The 22,527-nt window shown below is 36.3% G+C and overlaps 1 protein-coding gene across 1 annotated transcript in view; it reads right to left on the bottom strand.

Moving 5' to 3' along the window:
- The window catches only part of LOC127164503 (NACHT, LRR and PYD domains-containing protein 3), a 32,715-nt gene extending 26,604 nt beyond the window's left edge, over nt 1-6,111 (bottom strand). Inside the window, exons 1-4 of the mRNA XM_051108470.1 lie at nt 6,047-6,111; nt 5,763-5,876; nt 5,444-5,557; nt 3,536-5,320 (exon numbers count right to left, since the gene is read on the bottom strand). Of these exons, the coding sequence (XP_050964427.1) occupies nt 3,536-5,320; nt 5,444-5,557; nt 5,763-5,876; nt 6,047-6,096 (2,063 nt within the window). The 5' untranslated portion in view covers nt 6,097-6,111. The remainder of the gene's footprint in view (nt 1-3,535; nt 5,321-5,443; nt 5,558-5,762; nt 5,877-6,046) is intronic.
- Between the last annotated feature and the right edge of the window lie 16,416 nt (nt 6,112-22,527).

Here is a 22,527-nt window from a genome sequence, read left to right as displayed (position 1 = left end):
ACGAGGACAAAGAGTCATTCGAGTGAATCTACGTGGGAAATGGACTACAGAAAACTACAGACTACACAGCTATTCAGGCGCCACGGACGTCAGGACTTCCACTCTTACGCTACATGGTTTTCTGTGTCAACATGTAGCTTGTACGACATGTTACCATCCATGTCGCATGTGTCAACAGTTATGGTTCTGAAAAGAACTATTACACCTAATTAAATCTAGGACAAGACACAGAATAAGATACATGTGCCTGTAACTATTTCAAGTTACATGAATGGAAGATGGGGCTTAATGTTAACAAACATATGCTGTAGAATGGATTTATGGAGGTTTAAATTTGAATAATGTGAGAGTTATTAGAACTCTCAAAGAGGGGACTGAAGGATTACAAATTTAAGAATCTGTTTAAAATATGCTAATCCTATGCATATTTGTTATAGGTTCCAATATAACAACATGAACTGAAAAGTTATGTATATTGTGACAGTCTAAGAGCAGGCAGCCCAGGCCCTGAGACAGTAACCTTTCAATTCCTGAACATCTGGCAGGTTTCCCAAGTTAAGTGTGAATTCTAATCTCAAGGTACAACTGTGCCTTTTGTTTAAGCACCTATGCATTTGAATGACACTTGTATGCTAAATAGATCAAGGCTGGGAAAAATCTTTAACTGAGCTGTTTTCCTGTACCACATTTGCATGCTTTGTTTAGATTGCTTCCACCTCTATGTACTCCTCCCCCTTCAAACCTATATACTCTGCTGTGCTGAGCTTTGAGAAGACGACTTTTTGAAGACTGCAGTGCCAAGCAGCGAGTAACTGAATAAAGAGAAACTTCTGCTTCAAGATATCCAAAAACGTCTCCTGGTCTCTAAGAAAAAAATTCACAACAATAGCTAAAAGATGTTCACCTTATCAGCAAAAACTGCATAAATTTGATTTGATTGTAACTGTTCAAACCAATTTAAATAGGCTACAATTTGGCCAGTGGAAGAGAATGAGAGCAACTCTATTCTAAAATATTTATGAGAACAATTTTAAACAGTTTTATTTTCATGGGTATTTTGATATAGACCTATTTATTCTAAAAGATAACCAGGAATACTGGATGGTTTTTAGGGATAAAAATTAAAGTGTATGGCACAAATGGTATTTATAGTCCGTATCTCATATTTCCTTAATGTCTCGAAGCTTTGACGGTGTTAAACACGGTGTCACATGGAGAGGAATATGCATGGAAATGATATGCAGATAAAATTATGCATACTAAAACTAGGCATCGTAAACTCCATATATGGTGATTTCTGGGAAGAGACGAGGTGGAAATGCACGTACACACAATCTTCTCTTGACTGGGTTTTATAAAGGGATTTTTGCACAGGTTCTGGCGTCTGCATGGTTTTATAAATCTGAAAACTTTTGTGTGCATGCAAAATCTAATTTTTGTGCATGCGTACACTTTTAGGATGAAAACTATTTAGAGTTTTATAAATGAGACCCCAGGGCTCTGAAGCACCTCATACTTCCTTGGTCATCCACATTCCTTTCTGATTCAAGTAGGTTTTAAGATATAATAATGAGAGATTCCTTTCTGTTTTTAGCTGTACTGTAAAATGGATGGTGTACCAACTGATTTCATTCAACAAAATTATAAATTGCCAGTGGCCAATTGTTGTTATTGTTTCAGTGTTTATATTAATGTAAAATAATTATTTAATGCTTATAAATTTACAATAAACAATGTGAAAAAAGTGAAATAATTGATTCCAGTACTTTGAATTATTGAAAACCTCAGGTGTGCATTATTTTCAAATAATTCAAAGGCCTGTGGTCAATTGTTCTTTAGGTAGAGCAGCACAACCTTCACCACAACAACCCAACCTGTACAGATTAAAAAAGCATACATTAATAAAAGACACCAGCTGCAAATAAAGAAATGTGAAACTTTTGCAATGAGCAAACTTTTAAGCAAATTTAGACAGTAAAACCTACATACACCAATCTGGCATAACATTTTTACCACTGACAGATGAATTGAGTAGCACTGATTATCTCTTAATCATGGCACCTGTTAGTGGGTGGGATATATTAGACTATTGTTCTCAGACTTGATGTGTTAGAATCAGGAAAAATGGGCAAGCGTAAGGATTTGAGCGGTTCTGACAAAGGCCAAATTGTGGTGGATAGATGAGGGGGTCAGAGCATCTGCAAAATTGCAGCTCTTTTGAGGTGTTCCCAGTCTGCAGTGGTCAGCTGGTCAGCAGGTCAGCAGACCCCACCTGTAAGTCGCTTTGGATAAAAGCGTCTGCTAAATGAATAAATGTAAATGTAAATGTCAGTATCAATCAAAAGTGGCCCAAAGAAAGAAACAGTGGTGACCCAGCGACAGGTTCATGGGCAATCAAAGCTCATTGATGCACGTGAGGAGCGAAGGCTGGTCCATGTGGTCCAATCCAAAAGACATGCTACTATAGATCAAATTGCTTAAGTTAATGCTGGTTCTGATGGAAAGGTGTCAGAATACACTGTGCATCACAGTTGATTGTATGTGGGGCTGCATAACTGCATACCTGTCAGGGTGCCCAGGATGTCTACCGCCAAAAGTGCCAACAGTGGGCACATGAGCATTAGAACTGGACCACAGAGCAATAGAAGAAGGTGGCCTGGTCTGATGAATCACATTTTTATTTTACATCACATGGATGGCCAGGTGCATTGCTTTCCTGGGGAACACATGGCACCAGGCACTATGGGAAGAAGGCAAGATGCTTTGGGAAATGTTATGCTGGAAAACTATCCATCCTGCCCTCCATGTGGATGATACTTCGAAGTGTACCACCTACCTAAGCACTGTTACAGACCATGTACCCCCTTTCATAGAAACGGTATTCCCGGATGGCTGTGGCCTCTTTCATCAGGATAATGTGCCCTGCCACAAAGCAACAATGGTTCAGGAATGGTTTGAGGAGCACAACAAGTTTGAGGTGTTGATTTGGCCTCCAAATTCCCCAGATTTCAATCCAATCAAGCATCTGTGGGATGTGCTGAACAAACAAGTCCGATCCATGGAGACCCCACCTCGCAACTAACAGGACTTAAAGATCTGCTGCTAAAGTCTTGGTGCCAGATACCACAGCACACATTCAGGGGTTTAGAGGAGTCCATGCCTTGATGGGTCAGGGCTGTTTTGGCAGCAAAAGAGAGACCAGTGCAATATTAGGAAGATGGTTATTATGTTATGCCTGATCGGTGTATACACCATTAGAGCACAAGAAGTTCAAATCTATTAGTTGTCAGTTTTGTCCACCCTCAAATTGAATTTTTTATCTTCCACACTGAGCACTACAATCATCAGCTCTCACACAGACACAAAAAAAAACATCATCTCAGTATGTTTGTCTCACACACCTCTCCTGCTCACCACCAGAAATGAGATTCTGTGAGATTTCACCCATTTTGATGCTTTGGTAAGAAAGCACATGCTAAAATTAAAAATGTGATAATGTTTTGAGAGTAGAGTGATTGTTTTCAGTGTTATTTACTGAACTGATCTGGATTCTTTAACCACAGGCAGCAGCTTCTGAAGAACTCTATCTCCTGCATGTTGAGCTCCAATAAACGGTTTTAGATCAAACACATCCATCTTCTGTTCTGATGTCAGCAACACATAAACCAGAGCTGACCACTGTGAAGACGAGAGTTTGGCTTTTTTTATTTCTCCATATTCCAGATAATATTGGATCTCCTGCATCAGTGAATCATCACCCAGTTCATTCAGACAGTGAAACAGATTCATGGATTTCTCTGGAAAGCGATTTTGCCTGATCTTCTGTTTGATGTACTGAATGGTTTCCTCTTTGTTACAGAAGCAGCTTCCTGTCTGAGTCAGTAGTTTTCGTAAGAGAGTCTGATTAGACATTATTGAAAGACCCAGAAGGAAACGCAGGAAAAGGTTCAGATGGCCATTCTCATTCTGTAAATCTTCATCCACAGCTCTCTGATGCAGCTCAGATAATGAACTATATTTCTTCTGGTTAAAAGTCTTATGCAGCAGCCTTTGTTTGGTTTGGTCAAACACATATATGTTGTTGATTGTACATGACAGATGTGCATATAGAGCTGCTAGGTGTTCCTGAATGCTGAGATGAACAAAGCTGAAGACTTTCCCCTGATACAAGACAAACTCCTCTCTGAAGATCTGAGTGCACAACCCTGAGTACACTGATGCTTCTGTCTCATCAATGCCACACTCTCTCAGGTCTTCCTCATAGAAGATCAGGTTGCCTTTCACAAGCTGCTGAAAAGCCAGTTTCCCCAGTTTGAGGATCATGTCTTCATCTGTCACCTTCTTCTCATAGTCCTTCTCATGTTTGATGTTGGTCTGAAGGATCAGGAAGTGTGTGTACATTTGAGTGAGAGTCTTGGGAATCTCTCCACTATCTGCTCGACTCAACATCTTCTCTAGAACAGTGGCTGAGATCCAGCAGAACACTGGGATGTGGCACATGATGTAGAGGCTCCTTGATGACTTCAGGTGTGAGATGATTGTATTGGCCAGACTCTGATCACTGATTCTCTTCCTGAAGTATTCCTCCTTCTGTGGATCATTAAAGCCTCGTACCTCTGTCACTCGATGGACACACTCAGAGGGGACGAGATCAGCTGCTGCTGGTCTGGAGGTGATCCAGATGAGAGCAGAGGGAAGCAGATTCCCCACAATCAGGTTTGTCAGCAGCACGTCCACTGATGTCTCTTTGTTTGCATCCCGTAGAATCTTATTTCTTTGAAAATATAAGGGAGGATGACATTCATCCAGACCATCAAAGATGAACAACACTTTATATCCATTACTGGATATTTCTATTTCTTTTGTTTCAGGGAAAAAGACATGAAGAAGACCTGAAAGACTGAGTGTTTTGCCCTTCATCAAGTTGATTTCTCTGAAAGGAAGTGGAAATATGAGCTGGACGTCCTGATTCTCTTTCCCTTCAGCCCAGTCCAGGATGAACTTCTGCACAGAGACTGTTTTTCCAATGCCAGCGACTCCCTTTGTCAGCACAGTTCTGATGGCTTTGTCTTGTCCAGGTAAAGGTCTAAAAATGTCTTTGCATTTGATGGCTGTGTCCTCTGTTGCTGTTCTCCTGGATTGTGTCTCAATCTGTCTCACCTCATGCTCATTACTGATCTCTCCACTCTCACTCTCTGTGATGTAGAGCTCTGTGTAGATCTCATTCAGGAGTGTTGGGTTTCCCTGCATTTCTGTTCCCTCATACAGACACTCAAACTTCTTCTTCAGATTTGATTTAAATGTGTTGAGGACTTCATGACTGTAAAATTAAAATACCACATTTACATTACATTACATTACTCATTACATGAGTTAAAAGGCACAATGTCTTATGTATTCTGAACCATATCTTTAGATCATATCTCTTTAAGAAATGTTATACCCGAGACCAGGCTGTGAATCTCCACCCTTGAATTGTTCTTGACAAACCATAGATGTGTCACTCCTCATAAACTCACAGCTGGACTCTGCTTCTGATCTTTTCTGCTGAACTGAACTAAAAACAGGGAGAGATTAAAGCTAATCTTTTAATTAACCGTTTGCAACAAATTAACTATTAATTTATTATTACCAAATTCAATTTAAAGAGCACTTTACCAATACACTGTTTATATAAAATAATGTAAAATGTTTTAATATTTTTTATAATAATATAAAATGTCATGCTATAGGCTAATCATGTTTTTATACAAATGTTATACTTCAAACGAGGCTGTGAATCTCCACTCTTAAATGTCATTGGTGGATCCATAGACTGGTCACTCTTCATAGACACACAGCTGGACTCTGGTTCTGATCTTTTCTGATGAACTGCACTAAAACAGAATGTATATTTTTTATATTTTTATAAAAAAAGAAAGAAGAAACTGTCAAAGAGTCTTTATGGTATTATTGTTTCCAATATAAAAACTTGAGGAAAAAGAAAAAAAACTTTTTTTCTATAACATAACATAACAACATATAACATATGTGTTACTCAAAATACCTGAATCCTGGAAAGTAATCTTCATCTCCAGATGTTTGTGTTTCATCCATGATGGAACAGTTTGATCTCCACCGCTGACTCTAGATGAAACTAACAAATCACAAAAACTACAGTAATTAAATAGCCTTACATCTTTATAAATCATTCTATTAAACATTTACTTGTATTTCCATTCACTTTTATAACATTCTCATCATGTCACTCAACTCGATCTCAAGCCAGATTCACACATCAGTGATTAAACTGCTGCAGGTTAATAGTTAATGGCTTAGTAACACAGACAGTTCAATGACAGACACAGAAAGACTCATTTGCTTGTTGAACAGTCCATTGGTGAGTTTGAATAGGTCTGATGACCACACACAAGTGAGCTGTTCATCTGCTGTCAGACAATCAGCCTAATGAGAAGCCCTTCTGTGGTCTTTTTCTGCTCACACTGATGCCAGATAATAAATCAGAATAAATGGAAATTGTATGCTGATGAGGTTATGGATAGTAAAATAGGCATTGTAAGCTATATATGTGGTTATTTTGGGGAGGATACAGGGTGCGGATGCATGTAAACACATTCTTATTCTGACTAGGATTTTTGAAAATTTCTGTGTATGCACATTTCAGGATGAAATCTACTCAAAGTTTTATACATAATACCCTGGGTGTGCCAGGGTTATGTTGATTTGTGGAATGGGCATAAACACTACATACTATGAGCTGGAGCAATTAATGATCTGTTGAACATAAATACAACTGAGCAATGGATTACACAACATCAAGTTCAGCATAAATTATAAAACTGCTATTCTAGAGTCCTTTCAATAGAATAGATGTACTCCAAAACTGTGAGTCACTGAGTCATAAAACACACACACACACACACACACACACACACACACACATTTATATATATTATATATATATATTATTTTTTTTTTGAGTGCATTATGATTAAGTTAGTGTTTTATGCTTACTTACATTAATAAGGAAGTGCCTTTGTACTCCACAGCTGAAGACGTGCTTTGATCAAAATGTTCGGCTACTAAAACAAGTTCTCAAAATGTCCTTGGTTTTGCATTACGTACATGTAAATTCTCACATCGGCACATAAAAAACAGTTTGATGATTGGTTTTTCAAAATGAAGAAAAGAAAATGTTATGATCACTTGTAAATGCTGCATGAAAAACAAATTGCTTTCATTTTGTCAAAAAGTTGCCAAATATGTTTGGAAAAACGCCCACATCATCATAGTTTTTACACAGTTTGGTTGCGTGAACCACTGCAGACTGATAGTGACTGATAACACTTCATAATTACAGTTCTGGTGACACTTTATAATAACGATCAATTATAAGTTATTTGAAAGTGTTTTGCTAATGGTTAACTAATCATTTTAAAATTAATATACATTTATAGATGAATAATAAGTGATATGTTAATTTGCCACAAATATGTTTTAAGTCATCAAAAAATGTTTTTGTATATCAAGAAATGATCATATCTTTAGTCACTTATCACTTGTTTTCACAAATCTGTTGCTCTAACTGTTATTATATTATTCTTAACGTTTTATTGTGAAGCTATTCGATGTTGTTCACAAATAGTTTTTTATCAATTTTAACATTAACACTACAGAACAGACATGAAAGTGAAATGACTAAATCAGGATGCAGCATGCAGTTTCAGCTTCTTCTGTAACTTATTTTCTCTGTGTCTGTGTGACACTGACATCTAGTGGGCATTTCATTAGATAAAACTGTTAAACACAGAAACAGGAACAGTGATGCCAGATTGGGCAGATTCCCCCACAGTTGGGCTTCTTTTGTCAGGATGGACCACAGAAAAATGCATTGGGTGGGTGGAGAACTTTCTTTTAAATAACAAATTCTATTCACTTTTTTTCTGTTTGGTCATGTCATTTTAATACACTTGGACACATGTAAGTATTAATTATAGAAAAATAAAGCGCAGTGCAATGCCGTATTGTTGGTGAGACGTAATGATTTGTGACGGGTTTAGTGCGATAAGGGAACACATTTGAACCTTGTTTCTGCATATTCAAGTAATCCCTTATAAGTTGTTTCAAATATGAGTTGTAAACAAAAGTTACAGTGAAGTGTTTACTACAATAAAGAAAGGGGGTGTGACCCAACTCTGGAAACAGATTCCCTGTGGTGGGAGACAACTCGACAGCTGTCTACAGCTGTCTGCTGACACTGAGAATGATGCATGTGATTTTCCATGGTTTAAAGTCTGTTAATTTCTTGACTGGTGTTTGCAAATAATTTACATACTTAATTTCTACATGCGTGGACATTTCTTCATATTTGCTAATTTTCCTCTACTGTATTTGCCATGTTTCATCTGTTTTCTTGTTGTATTGTTCTCCTTCCTGAAAATTTAATTCAGTTTTATGTTGTCATCAGTATTTCAGGATAAAAAAAAATCAGCAACAAAATCTGAAATTAACTGAATGTTGTTTCTTATGCTAAAATAGCATTTAAAAAGCTTATTCCAGCTAACAGAAAACATTCTCCTAACTTTGGCTAACATTCTCTAAAGGTTCTCTAAAGTTATCAAAAAACATTCTTGCAGTAACGTTGGTAGAACATTTTCTCAAGGTTATATGTCATTGATAAACATTCTAAACACATTACAATAAAAAAGGTTGTTTTTTTTTGCATTGTTAGTGAAACGTTTTAAAAACATTATTAGAAATGTTTTGAGAAAATGAGACATCATTTGCATAGCAACATAATTTGTGTATCTAATGACAGAGGAATAAAAGCAAAAATACATTTGTAGAAGTCTTTAGACTCGCTGTTTGTCAGTATTCTCTAGTTCGCTCTTTCAATATAGTAAAACTGATCACCATTACACCGTGTTTTTCCCCAGGTTATTCAGTTAGCAAGGTTATCTTAGGAATGTCCCGTGCCCGTGCATTTTTCCTCCTATTTTCAGTTTCATTTAGCTTGAAGTTTAAAGTCAGATTGCCAATTTGTCACAGTGAAATCCATTTTGTACTTAGAAATCAGCTTTTTGGATTGACTGCATATAATGCATTTTAAACAGCTAAAATAGAGGAATAAGACAAGGTTCAGGTCCACACATTACCTCTTTTTCTTAAATAAAATACGTACATGTCGCCTTTGATAATGTATTTTATAAAAGCATTTTATAAAAAGTTGTGACATATTTGACTACTGTTGTATGAGGCGCCACTTAGGATTTAAATCAATACATCAATACATACATAAAACACGTGCATATACACCTAGAAATTACTTGCATATACATGTATTATGTTGGATGTTCAAAATATACATATGAAATACACACTAATATGAAATCCATACCAATACATCTTTTATTAGTAATGAATACATATACACTTGTGAATAACTTGTATATACATATAAACTTAACGCATGCATACGCTAAAAACACTCGCTTATACGTATAAACTTGATCCATACATATACACGCACATACACATATAAACTCGCTATAAATTTCCACTGGGCACTTTTCAAAATCCCGTTCAGCACCGCCGAGAGTTCGCGCGATCGTTCAAACAAAACCGAAAGTAAAACGCGCACGCGCCTTCAAAAGCAATTTTAATACCCCGCGTTTAGAGCGCGATTCCCCAATGCGTGCAAATTAGGCTACATAACATATTTAGGATGTTATTAGTATGTAGGCTATTGTGAAGTTGTTTGTTTAATATTAATTGTATTCTATTTTTGCATGTTTCTGTCAAGGACTTTTATTTTGGTGTTGCGTCCTCTGAGAAGGAAGGTCTTATAATGTGAAGGAGGAGAGCAGAGTAGAGTGTGGCGGGCACAGAGATTAGTGTTGATCTCTTCCCGAGTTCTAGGCCTTTGCTCAATAAAAATTACTAGTCGTCGGTATTTTCAAGTCTATCGTCTTTATTTACATCCACCCACGGGCAGCTAAAACTCCACGCCTTACACTATTATAGGTTGTGTAGTTGTCTATAGCTCTCTATCATGTTTGAAAATTTTTGGTCTCTATTTAAATTGTTTTAACTATGTTCTGTACTTTCTGAGTATGAATTATCACATGCAGTAAAAGCATGGTCGTCGGAAGCAAAATAAATGTGGGTGGGGAGTATATGCCATTTTCTGTAGTGTGGTGCCTTTCACCATGTATATTACGTTTGTGCACTAACGTGACAACAGTATAAAACGCGGCAATTTAAGTGTGTTTTCAGTGGCGTAAGCGGTAAAGCGAATAACCAGTGTTTTTTGACGCAAACGACCCGAGTTCGCGTCCACCTGTTGCCGAAATCGTTCTTCTGCCTTTTCACATCTCATTTTACATCGGAAAGATATTTGTTTTCAATAAACATAAAAATGAAGGAACTAATCTAAATGTTAGAATAAAGTATCGAGCAGGATTAGGTGTATCTGAGCAGCAGATACACTCAGATGCTTTATTTACTTTGCTGTGTTACAGAAGTGCATTCGTCATGTGGGATGGATTTGACTAATGGCGCTTTAAAAAGTGCGCAGACATATTAGCCGAATTAGAGACGGTAAAAGTGGGTGGGTCCGATATCGTTGGTCTTTAAAACTGGGGTCCTGTCCCACCCACATTCAATGGTTCCGACGCCCATGAGTAAAGGACAACAACACTCAAGCACTATAAAAAGTTTTGCTACAAATTCAACTGACTGGCTTAATTCTCTCCTGTATGATTTCATAAGTCTCTTCAGACCTTAGAACTGTACATGAATTATGAGCATGAATTATATATATATATATATATAAACTGTCCTTTCTTAATCGTATTAAGTGCGAACAATAAATGCAGCCATAGTAGGCAACTCTCTCAGTATTCCAAGTGCAAACAGAGACTACACTTTTCAAACATGATAGAGAACTATAGACAACTACACAACCTATTATAGCCTACATACTAATAACATCCTAAATATGTAATGTAGCCTAATTTGCACGCATTGGGGAGTCGCGCTCTAAACGCGGGGTATTAAAATTGCTTTTGAAGGCGCGTGCGCGTTTTACTTTCGGTTTTGTTTGAACGATCGCGCGAACTCTAGGCGGTGCTGAACGGGATTTTGAAAAGTGCCCAGTGGAAATTCGCCCCTGGTACATCGTATGCTATATTAAATGTCTTTTTAAAACACTATTTTAATGCATTAAGTCACGTTAAGCGTTTTAAAATGCCCCGGCATCTGGAGATTCCGCCGGAAGTGCCGCTGCTTCCGTTTGCACTGAAACGTTCATGCACATCCACATGTGAAATCACTTGCATATATGTATATACACAACTCAAGCATGCGTCTTACCTGAAATTTATTTTGTATGTTTGCGTGAGTGTTTTATGGGTGTACATGCGCGCAACGAGTTTATATGTATGTGCGAGTGTTTTTAGGTGTATATGCATGGATCAAGTTTATACGTATATGCGAGTATGTACAGGTATGTACAGGTGTGTCTGCATGCAGCGAGTTTATATGTGTATGTGCGTGTATATGTATGGATCAAGTTTATACGTATAAGCGAGTGTTTTCGCAAGTTATTCACAAGTGTATATGTATTCATTACTAATAAAAGATGTATTGGTATGGATTTCATATTAGTGTGTATTTCATATGTATATTTTGAACATCCAACAGTATACATGTATATGCAAGTAATTTCTAGGTGTATATGCACGTGTTTTATGTATGTATTGATAAGCGAAGTTTGATTTAAATCCTACGTGGCGCCTCATACTGTTGTATTAACTGGTGCTGCTGTCTTTCACCACATGTAAATGTTAAAATATTTGAAATCACATGTAGGAGCTAAATGTAATTTTAACCACTAGATGGTGGTGTGGAATGGGAGGAATTGGTGTAGGTCATATGACATTTAAACCCTCATGGTTGGGTGTGCAGGTGTGAATGCATGGTTCTTACCTTATCTTAAGAGTTATTGAGCCATGAATCCACATGTTTTTATTGTAAACTGTAGACCTATTCTTTCATTAAATGAGCAAAGCAAAAGAAGGATTCTGTGTGGACAATGACTTTATTTCCAACTTATGAGTAAAGAACATTTTTTCACCTGTTCCTGGGCGGGTAGAAAGCCGCTACAAAAGTAAGAACCATTCTCGGACTAATAGAACTACTGTTGGAATAAAGAGGAATTTCCTTGCACATTGGAGCAAACAGAGAAAATCTGTGAATGGAAACGGTGCCGGCTTGTGCATTTGGCAGAGTGAGTGACTACGATTGGAGTGTGCATCATTTACTTAATGTGTTGCAGAGTCTTGACATTTGGAACCAAACAGAGTGTGTCAGCTTTAAACTTGATAATACGGAGAAGTTGTTCTTGTTGTAAGTTGTGATCTTGCTGGCAATTGCAGTTATGGTAATTATTTTCGATTGATTGAGAGCGCATTAACCAGCACCTGTTTATGTACACGTTTTGTGTATCTGATGTGAGATTTCATTATCGCTGTTAATTATATTGTTCTCATTTTCTAGTTGAGATAGATTGTTACTTTAGTTCACATGCTTATTGTGAATTATAGTATTTGTGTGTTAATGAAGAGTATGTGGTTAAATTGTCTATTCTGATGCTAATATGCAAATCCATTGAGCTGTAGTATTTCACTTATTTCCAGGTATATTGATTAGGGAATCAGATGATAATGGCTTTAAATGCAAATATCGGCATCGGCCCGATATGAAAAATTATGCCAATATGTCTTGCGTTTAATCTGAGAATACACATACAGAATGATGTGTTGGGTGTGTGATAGAGTAAGGAAAGGAAGGAAAGAACATGGTGTGTGGCCAAGTATGGTGACCCATTCTCTGAATTTTACAGCAGTGGGGTATTGAATGCTGGATATTCACTCCCCCCACCTACAAACTCTGCTGGACCTGAGACTCGAAACCCTGGCCTTTGGGTTACTAGTCCGACTCTCTAACCATTAGGCCATAACTGCCCTACAGTAGTAACACGTGCGAAGGCAGCAGTGGCAGCCTCCCCCAGGTTGGTAACTAGGGATGTCAGTTTTCAATCATTTCCAATTAATCGTTAACTTTAATGCTGCAAAATGCATCTATTTTGGTGCCATGCAAATGGGCGAATTACTGCACAGGCTTCAACGGGCTGAAGACCAAGGGCCTATACTGGCAAGGGGGCCCACTGGCTGCAGGGAAATTATATTTTTCAAATAACACTTTGTATACATGGGAGTTTGCAGCAGTGACATCAGCATTCTGTAAACAAACTTACACTTATTTTCAGCAAAGCCCTGGTTGTAGTAGCCTATCCACCTAATTCCGTGGGTACAACTTCCGGTGAGCCGGCAGTAGTAGTATACTAATGGTATTTTGTGTGCTAATTAGCAAGAGGCTAAGTGTTTTTCAGATCATTATTCTTCTATATATCATATAGATATTCATTCTAACATTTAATTCCACAGTTTAATGGGTAAATGAATTTATCAGAGACAGAAATTCAACAAACAAACACACACTGTTAGCCGTTTATTTGTGCATGTAACATGAGTCGATCTATGGAAATTGTGGTAAATGTTTCATCCGATGGTGTTTCTTTCACAGGCGTTTGACTGATTTATTTTTTTCACTAACCACCAGATTGGGTCGTTGTCGACAGTCACTAGGCTTCATTTGCCCACTGTTGAATGAATAAGTGTCACGTCCTGCTTGTTTACTTTGAACCGGAAGATGCTCCCACTTTTGACGCAAGGCCTCATGGGCCGTAGGACACTTGTGGATAGTGAATGGTTCAGTTTAGGTCGCCCATACAGTTTGTATAGTTGTTATGTTCCACGTGTTTCACCAATATACTGTAAGCGCGGAACGCACAATGCATGCTTTTGTGCTAGTAAAGAAGCCCAGCACCAGAGTGTCTTTATGTTAACATACAGATTAACAAGAGACACAACACTGCTGTGTGAAAGTAACAGGACCGGACAACTTTCGGTGGTAAACATGCTTGCAGAAACGTTTTTGTAACATTTTTATCATGTCTGTATGTCTCCTTCCAACGTTTTAAAAACGTACCGACCACGTCCAAACTGGTACTTCACATGCTGCCATCAAAATGTTTTCTTTACAGTGTTAAATCTGAATATTGATCATATTACCAGCACTTTTTTACATTTCACCTTACATTACTTGTTTGCACTAATACTAATGCTTATATTTGTAGGGATTTTTTAACACAGATTACAGATATATGGCATCCAATTTAGAAATTGTTTAACTACTATATAATAAATACAGTTCGTAATGGCTATTATTGTTCATTAAAGAATATTTTGTAATACTGGCATACCTGATTTTGAAAAATGTATGTTAGTGATTTTTCAGTGTTTTCATTGCAGGGTGCATTGTCATGCCAGTAGGTGGCAGCAAGGGACTGTCTTAATGAGTTAGTTAGAAAACCATTCATTCAGTGCTGATTCATTCAGTTGCCAAATTCTGTGACCCATCAAATTGTATGACTTTAGTATAGAGGGTATGTTATGAACATTTAAGAAATATATGGTTATTATATAAATTCTATGGTAACCACAAATTAATTATGGTTTTGCTGTAAAAACAAGGTTTTAACTACCTGTATGGTTATACAAATGATAATTAATACAGCAAAAAACAAAAAGGGATTGGGTTTAGTAATATGTCAGATTAGCTCAATGCATTGCCTAGGTTCACATAATTTGGTGGGTCATAGAATTCAGTACAACCCCAAAAATAAATAAAGTTCTAAAGTAAATTATCTAAACCAGGGGTTTTCAACTCTGACCCGTAAGATCCACTTTCCTGCAGAGTTTAGCTCCAACCTTCATCAAACACACCTGCCTGTAGCTTTCTATTAAAACATAAAGCCAATGATTATTAGGTGTGTCTGATTGGGGTTGCAACTGAATTGTGTGGGAAAGTGGATCACACAGGCCAGAGTTGAGAACCCCTTTTCTAAACTTTGTACAAAACCAAAATATGATGCTGCGTGTAATCTACACTTCATTTTTTAGAGATCAATACATTGACCAGGGCTGCCGACTATCATGTGAAATCCCCTTAACCAGTGAAAGAATACTTTGACAAATCAGTTATTGACTATACAGCAAATGTGGGGGGAAATATGCTTCACACTGGTGTACTTAAATATATGCATCATAGAAAACAAGGTTTAACAAATCTCACACCTAACATACAGCATTATGGTCAATTCACACTGGCTGGGTCAGTGTGTTCCCTCTGTTGGGAGTACGGCAGTGTGAATTGGCTTGTAGGTCTTTTGGGGAAAAACAATTTTAATGCATAAGAGCAATTAACATTCATATCCTAAATAAGGCACATTCCCCATTATTGCAATATTCGTGTTCATGTTCCTGAGTAATATCTGCATGCACCAAATTCTGAGGAGAACAAATAATATGCTAGTAGACAGCAATCCATATGAGAAGTCTGGTGTGGAAGGTGGATCTGAAACTGACTTCTGTCCAGATTGACAAAGCATCTCTTGTTTATTTGTCTTCACAAACTGCCCCGAAATATAATGTAACCATCAACAATGATTGTTATAAATATAACATAAGTCTCCAACATTCACAGTGCTCATTACTTTTTTATTATCATATGTGTCTTGTTTTCTTATTATGTTGGAGCCCTCTGTAGGTTGCTGTATACCAAGTGTCCTCAACAGAGTTAAACGAGATGGCCTTGTAGGACATTTATGTGATTTTTATTTTTTAAAAATTAATAAATGGTAGTGTATGTTTGAGGTTTTACTTTCTAGTCAGATGGTTCATAGCGCCTTGGAGATGCTCTTCAACAGGAGGTCTGCTCCAACTCTACTGCAGTACTGCCATCAGCATGGAAGAATCTAATGTTAGAAACATAAACAGTTTGTCACAGAGCCAACAATATGTAATATACTATGTCAGGTTTATTAGAAATAAACTAACTAGAATATAGGTGGAATGCAGAAAAGAGAACAATATGAAGAATAATTCCAATTTAGTAATCCTCATATGGTGTCCCTTACAGTATGTTTGTAAGTCAAAGCCTTCTTAAAATTCTTAAAAAATAAATAAATAACTTAAATCCGATGCTCCTGAAATCACAGTACAATTTTAATCACTATTTTTAGCATGATCAAAACATGTTTGAAATAGTTTTAGCTCATTTTCACACTCCATGTAAGTGACATCACCGATGAGCAGTGGATACTTTTTGGTTAAATAGGTTAGGGGAATCGGATGAAGCAAGAGATGTCTTTTTATTCGTCTTTGAGTATGTGGAGGAGCTGGACACATTCATATCAAATTGAACAAGGCCTCATGCCATGTTGTGTGAATAGTCTTTCAGAGCAAGGAATTTCTCTGTGTAGCCTATGGATGTGTGTATGTGTACTGCATAACAAACTGTCTGCTCATTCAGCTGTTCATTCAACTGCTCAGACTTATGATATTTGGAACATATATTTTGTTAAACACAACCAGTCAAAAGTTTTTGAACAGTAAGATTTCTAATGTTTTTTAAAGAAGTCTCTTCTGCCCACCAAGCCTGGATTTAATTTATCCAACAGTAACATTTTAAAATATGTTTACTATTTAAAATAACTCTTTTTCTATTTGAAACAGTTTTCTATATTTCTATTAAAATATAATTAATTCCATTGATTTTAAATATGACGTTTAGCATTACTCCAGTCACATGATCCTTCAGAAATCATTCTATATTCTGATTTGCTCAATATTATTATTATTATTATTATTATTATTATTATTACTATTATTAAGTTGAAAACAGCTGAGTAGATTTTTTCAGGTTTCTTTGATGAATAGAAAGTTCAGAAGAACAGCACTGATCTGAAATAGAAATCTTTTGAAACATTATAAATGTCTTTATCATCACTTTTGATCAATCTAAAGCATCCTAAATAAAAGTATTAATTTCTATAATCTATTAATTCTATAATAATGTATATATACACACACACTGACTCCAAGCTTTTGAATAGTATAGTGTATAATGTTACAAAAGCCTTTTTATTTTAGATAAATGCTGATCTTTGGATCTTTCTATTTATCAAAGAATCCAGAAAAAAATGCACTCAACTGCTTTAAATATTGATGATATTCAGAAATGTTTCTTGAGCAGCAAATTAGCATATTCAAATAATTTCTCAAGTGACACAGAAGACTAATGATGTAATGATGCTGAAAATTTAGCTTTGATCACAGAAATATATATATCACTTTAAAATATATTCAAATAGAAAACTTAAATTTTGTGTTATTTTGGATCAAATAAATGCAGGCTTGGTGAGTAGAAGACTCTTCTTTAAAAAAAAAATTAAATTAATAAAAATCTTACTGTTCAAAAACTTTTTGATAGTAGTGTATATTTTTGTAACATTTTAAATTGAATTATTTTTGTAAAATACTAAATATAAAGTGCCCAAAGAAGTAATGTATGTCTTTTTATTCATCTTTAAGTATGTGGAGGAGCTGGACACATTTCATATCAAGTTGTGATGAAGAAGGCCTGAAGGTCAATGTCATGTTACTTATTTAAACTATCAAAATGCAGCGTTTATATATACATACGTGAAGTACAACGTTATATTCAGATGGAGTGAATTATCAAAATTGACAGATAAAATGTCCTGAAAGCAGATGGGAGTTTTAGTTACACAAAAATGTTCTGAGGGCAGAAAGGAAAATGATTGGTTTACAGATTCAACCAATGAAATTGAAGCAGAGGCAGGGTCAGGAAATTTGGACACGTGGAAGGAATACTTCAGACAGAAACGTTATTAAAAGAGATTGGAAGTTAGGATCATTTTACTGACTCTGACCTTTGAGTCTCATTTAGCAAAATGAACTAATCTTTTTTTCCTTTTTTTATAATTGAAATGTTACGTGTTACTTCCCTAACACATCTACTGCTTACACAAACGTTGATCACACTACAAACAAGACAAAACTATAATGCTATAAGAGACAGAAATTATTAATTCATACCTGGGTCTTTAGTCTATGATTAGCTCACCTCACCTCTTATCTGACAAGTTTATGGGTTTGAGTCATTCGTTCATCACGTGGCAGCCCAATAAGCTTAAACTATGCAGTCTGAGCCGGAAAGAGAATTGATTAGTTCATCTCTCGAGTCTTCGGGTTCACGTCGTTTGTCCATCACATTACAGCCCCATAAGGTGAATGAATGAATCCATAAACCCGAAGACTCGAAACAGGTGAACTAATTCCAGTACAGAACCTAATAGGATGTCGTGTATGCGCGACTGAACGAATCACTCCCCGAGACGACTCGTTCATCCCGAGCAACAGTAAAGATTTCTTCAAAATGAACGAATCATTCAAGAATGACCCATCACTACTGAACATGACCAATACCTAACGTTTGCTTGGATGGACGCACTCATGTCATTGGCAGATTTGTATTCAAACTTTGACCGGGAAATTTGAGCCGGTGTTGCAGCAGTAATTAAAGGAGAATTTACAAATTGTTAGCAGTAAGTTAGCCAATTATGAATCGTTGAAGTACAAAACATACATAAGCAACGATGACCCTGAACCAAAGGCAACAAAGTATTTACAAACAAAAAAGGTAGGTAATTATTATTATTATTAATTATAATTATTATTAGATTATTGTTATTATTATTAGTTTGTTGTTGTTGTTTTGTTGTATTATGTTCTATTATTGTACTAATACTACTACTGTTATTATTCTAATTATATTACTAAATTGTTATTATCACCAGTACAATTACACATCAATTACGGCACAATTACATATCAATGCATGATCCAAGTTGTGAAGTACTTGTAAAAATCACACTGTATAATCTTACTGAAATCTTACAGTAAATTGCTCATTTTCTGTATATACAATCAGACAGGCAGCAACAGCTGCACATCACAGGTAATGTTACACACCTGTGATGGACAGCATCAGTTTACAATGACACAGTTACATATCAATCCATTATCCAAGTTGTGAAATACATATAAAAATCACACTGGAGTAATAACAGCAGCACATCAGAGGTATTGTGACATGATTGTGCTGGTGTATATGTGTACTTGTTTAACTACACTTGTGAGGCAAATGTTCACAATTATATAGCCAAGTATTATAATAACCGATATTGTGAGGAGATTTTACTGGTCCTCACTAGTTGACAAAATTAATAAAAAAATCTATCCAAACATGTTTGCCTTCATATTTAGTATTTTTGAAAATTCTGTAATGAGAACATTTACAGGAAGAGGTTATATAGTGAAACAAACGTGTTTGTTTGTTTGTGTGTGTGTGTGTGTGGGGGGGGGGTCTCAAAACTGATTATGCTTAGTATTCCATAGGTGTTCTTATTTCAATGCAAAACATACAACTGACATTTGTTTTATTTGTTATTATTCATACAGACAACTTTAACTGAACTTCACTGTGATGAGACTACTTGCAGTCAATCTGATGCCACTTAGAGACTGCCAGAGAGAGTTGTAGAGTCTCAAAACAATACATCACAGGTAAACACAAATGATTGTGGAGTAACTGTCAAAACAGATTCTGCACTCTAAATCAAATTTAAATCCGTAATTGCTGTAACTACAAATCAAATCGACAAACCAGTATGCACCACAGCATGTTCACAAAGCAAAATAAGCATTAAACTGCAAGCAAAATAAAAACTAAATAAAAATTACTGATATATATAAATGTTACTGAAATAACTGATGTTTTTATCATGAGTCCATTTAACAAAAAATAATTATTGACTAACCTGAAGCACGCTATTAATTTAAACATGGAAAAATAAATGCCTAAAGATCTCTGTACATGTTTTTTAGGAGCTGCATAATGGTGATGAGTTGCTGTATCCTGGATCATCACTTACCAAAGGCCAGAGTTTGCTGCTGTTGATATCATATGTGTTGCAACATAATCTAACAGGAGTTGCCTTAGAACATCTTTTAAAAAGGAACATTTTCCAGGATTGGTACCAGAAACTGTATACCTGTTCAACAAACATCATGGTGAGTTTGGACATTATGAGCCTCATTTGTATTGTGTGTCATGTTGTAACTACTTGGAAACAAGGGAGAAATGCCTGATGCAGATCCTGATCTGAAAAATGGCTCCTTTTTCCTAGTATTGAGCTTGTCATCGCAGCTCAAAGACATTCTTGAAAATCAAAGTTTAACTTTGACAAGGCAGACTGCAGCTGAGAAAGATGTTGTAAATGACATACAGTGCGGAGCTGAATATAGAAAATTGAGAGAAAATAGCCAATTAGGTGAATGTGACATAAGCTTACAGTGGAATTGTGATAGAAGCTCAAATTACCAGGTGTGGCCCATTCAATGTCAGGTCATAGAACTCCAGCCAAAGGACAGAAAAAAAACAATATATGTGTCTGCCATGTATTTGGTTTGATGAAAAGAAGCCTCTCATGTCAGTTCTGCTAACCCCTTTTGTGAAAGAGCTGTGTTCTCTTGAGAGGGAGGGTTAATTTGGAAAAACTCACAGAATATAGAGCACATTTCCAAGGTGTATGCACTAATATGTAGATCTGACTCAGTTGCCCACCCACTCCTCAGAAACACAAAACAATTCAATGGGCAATATGGGTGTGATTTCTGCTATCACACAGGCGGAGGTCCTTATCCATATAGAAGACCAGAGCCTCTTCTCAGATCTGAAAAGAACATTATGAGCATGCTATGGCACATGTCCCTGTTCAAATAGTAAAGACATTTCTTAGGTGGAAGAGTCTGCAAAAATGGGTGAAAAAAATGCTTATTCAACACAGACTGAAAGGCCTCTTCTCCCAACTGCAAAATAGTAATTCCATGAATTGTAAAGGGAAAATGCTGACTGTGTTTGGTCCTCTTTCTGACAGTGTATGTGCATCACATGTCTTTGCCACTGAAGAACTGAATGGTGATAAAGTGTGTAACTGTTCACTGTCCTACAGTCGTTTCCTAATTGGTGAGACAGTCTATCAATCAGAAGGTTACAGCAGATTAAAGAAAATAAATAATTCTATTGCAGAATTAAAAGATGGGACATTGTGTAAAGTCTTGAGCTTAGTTTCTTTTGAAACTGACAGGAAGAGTGCCACGGACAGTGATGGTGAAAAAAATGTCTGTGTAGTCATGGAGAAGCTCGTGAAGTCAAGAAGACCATTGTGTAGGGACATTCAGTTGAATATTTCACCCAAGTTTGAGTATGAGGTGTCTGAAACCAATCACGTGTATGCTGTGAGCACTGACTCATTTAAAAGAAAATGTGTAATGGTAGAATTACAGGACAGTGCATTTGTCATACCTCTCCCAAATAACGTAGAAAGGGACTGAATGGTGCATACAGTATAGCCAAACTGGATAAGAATAACAGAATCTAGTTTTACACCATCTGAAACATGCTCTTCATTAGAATGAAGAATTGAAAATGTGATTTAAGCTAAATTCTTTCTTGTGCTGTACAGAAATGTTATACCAATCCTTTGTATAATGTAAGTGTGCTTTAGATACTCAATGTAATCAATAAATGGATAACTGTACATTTTCTTAACATCATATATAAGTACTGAGATTATTTAAAAAAATCTGTATATCAAACAGCTGTCTTGTACTTAATGATTTCAAAATTATTTTGTACACAGTGAAATACAACACATTACTTACAAACTGTACTGTGACTAAACATTTAAAATTAATTAAAATATGTAATTTTGCACAACACATTTAAGTTGAAATTAAAATCAGTTATTGTACATGTGCTTTAGTGTATTAGTCAATACCAAGAAAGAAGTGTACTTCTTTAAAGCACTATAAAAACTAGGGCTGTTCGATTCCGAAAATTTTGGAATCGATTACGATTCCTGGTTCTGGAATCGATGGGATTTGATTCCAAGAATCGATTCCTCACTGTTGTTTTCAATACTCTTTAGATTCTTGTTTTTTTTAGATTGGAGAAACCTAATTTCTAATCTCGCCATGACTGAAGGATATAAAGATCTTAGAAAGTAATCTATAAGGCCGACATTCTGCTCATGGGCTGACATCGGCCAGACGTACGTGTGCTGTCTGGGCATGATATGAAGCTTTGTTTTTAAAAATTATGATACATTTATGTATTTAAATTATAATTTTGTCTGCATTGCCCACAAAATTAGTCATAGCCCACAGCTCAGAAGTGGACATGCTTTTATTGCATGAATTAAACAAGACGAGTACAGTTCAGCTGAATGATGTTACTTCAACCGTATGCTTTGCACAAAATTAACAAACTGGACACTGAAACAAAATAACCAGATCATTAACAACAACACTGATATAAGTGCTTGTGGTTGTCTGTCAGTCAGTTATCTGTGCTCTCTGCGCTTTCTTCCAGAATTATCACAGGCTGATAGAAAGGTTAAAAATAGCATTTTGT

Source organism: Labeo rohita, chromosome 4, assembly GCF_022985175.1.
Source record: "Labeo rohita strain BAU-BD-2019 chromosome 4, IGBB_LRoh.1.0, whole genome shotgun sequence".
NCBI lineage: Eukaryota > Metazoa > Chordata > Actinopteri > Cypriniformes > Cyprinidae > Labeo > Labeo rohita.
This window is presented reverse-complemented; position numbering and strand designations above follow the sequence as displayed.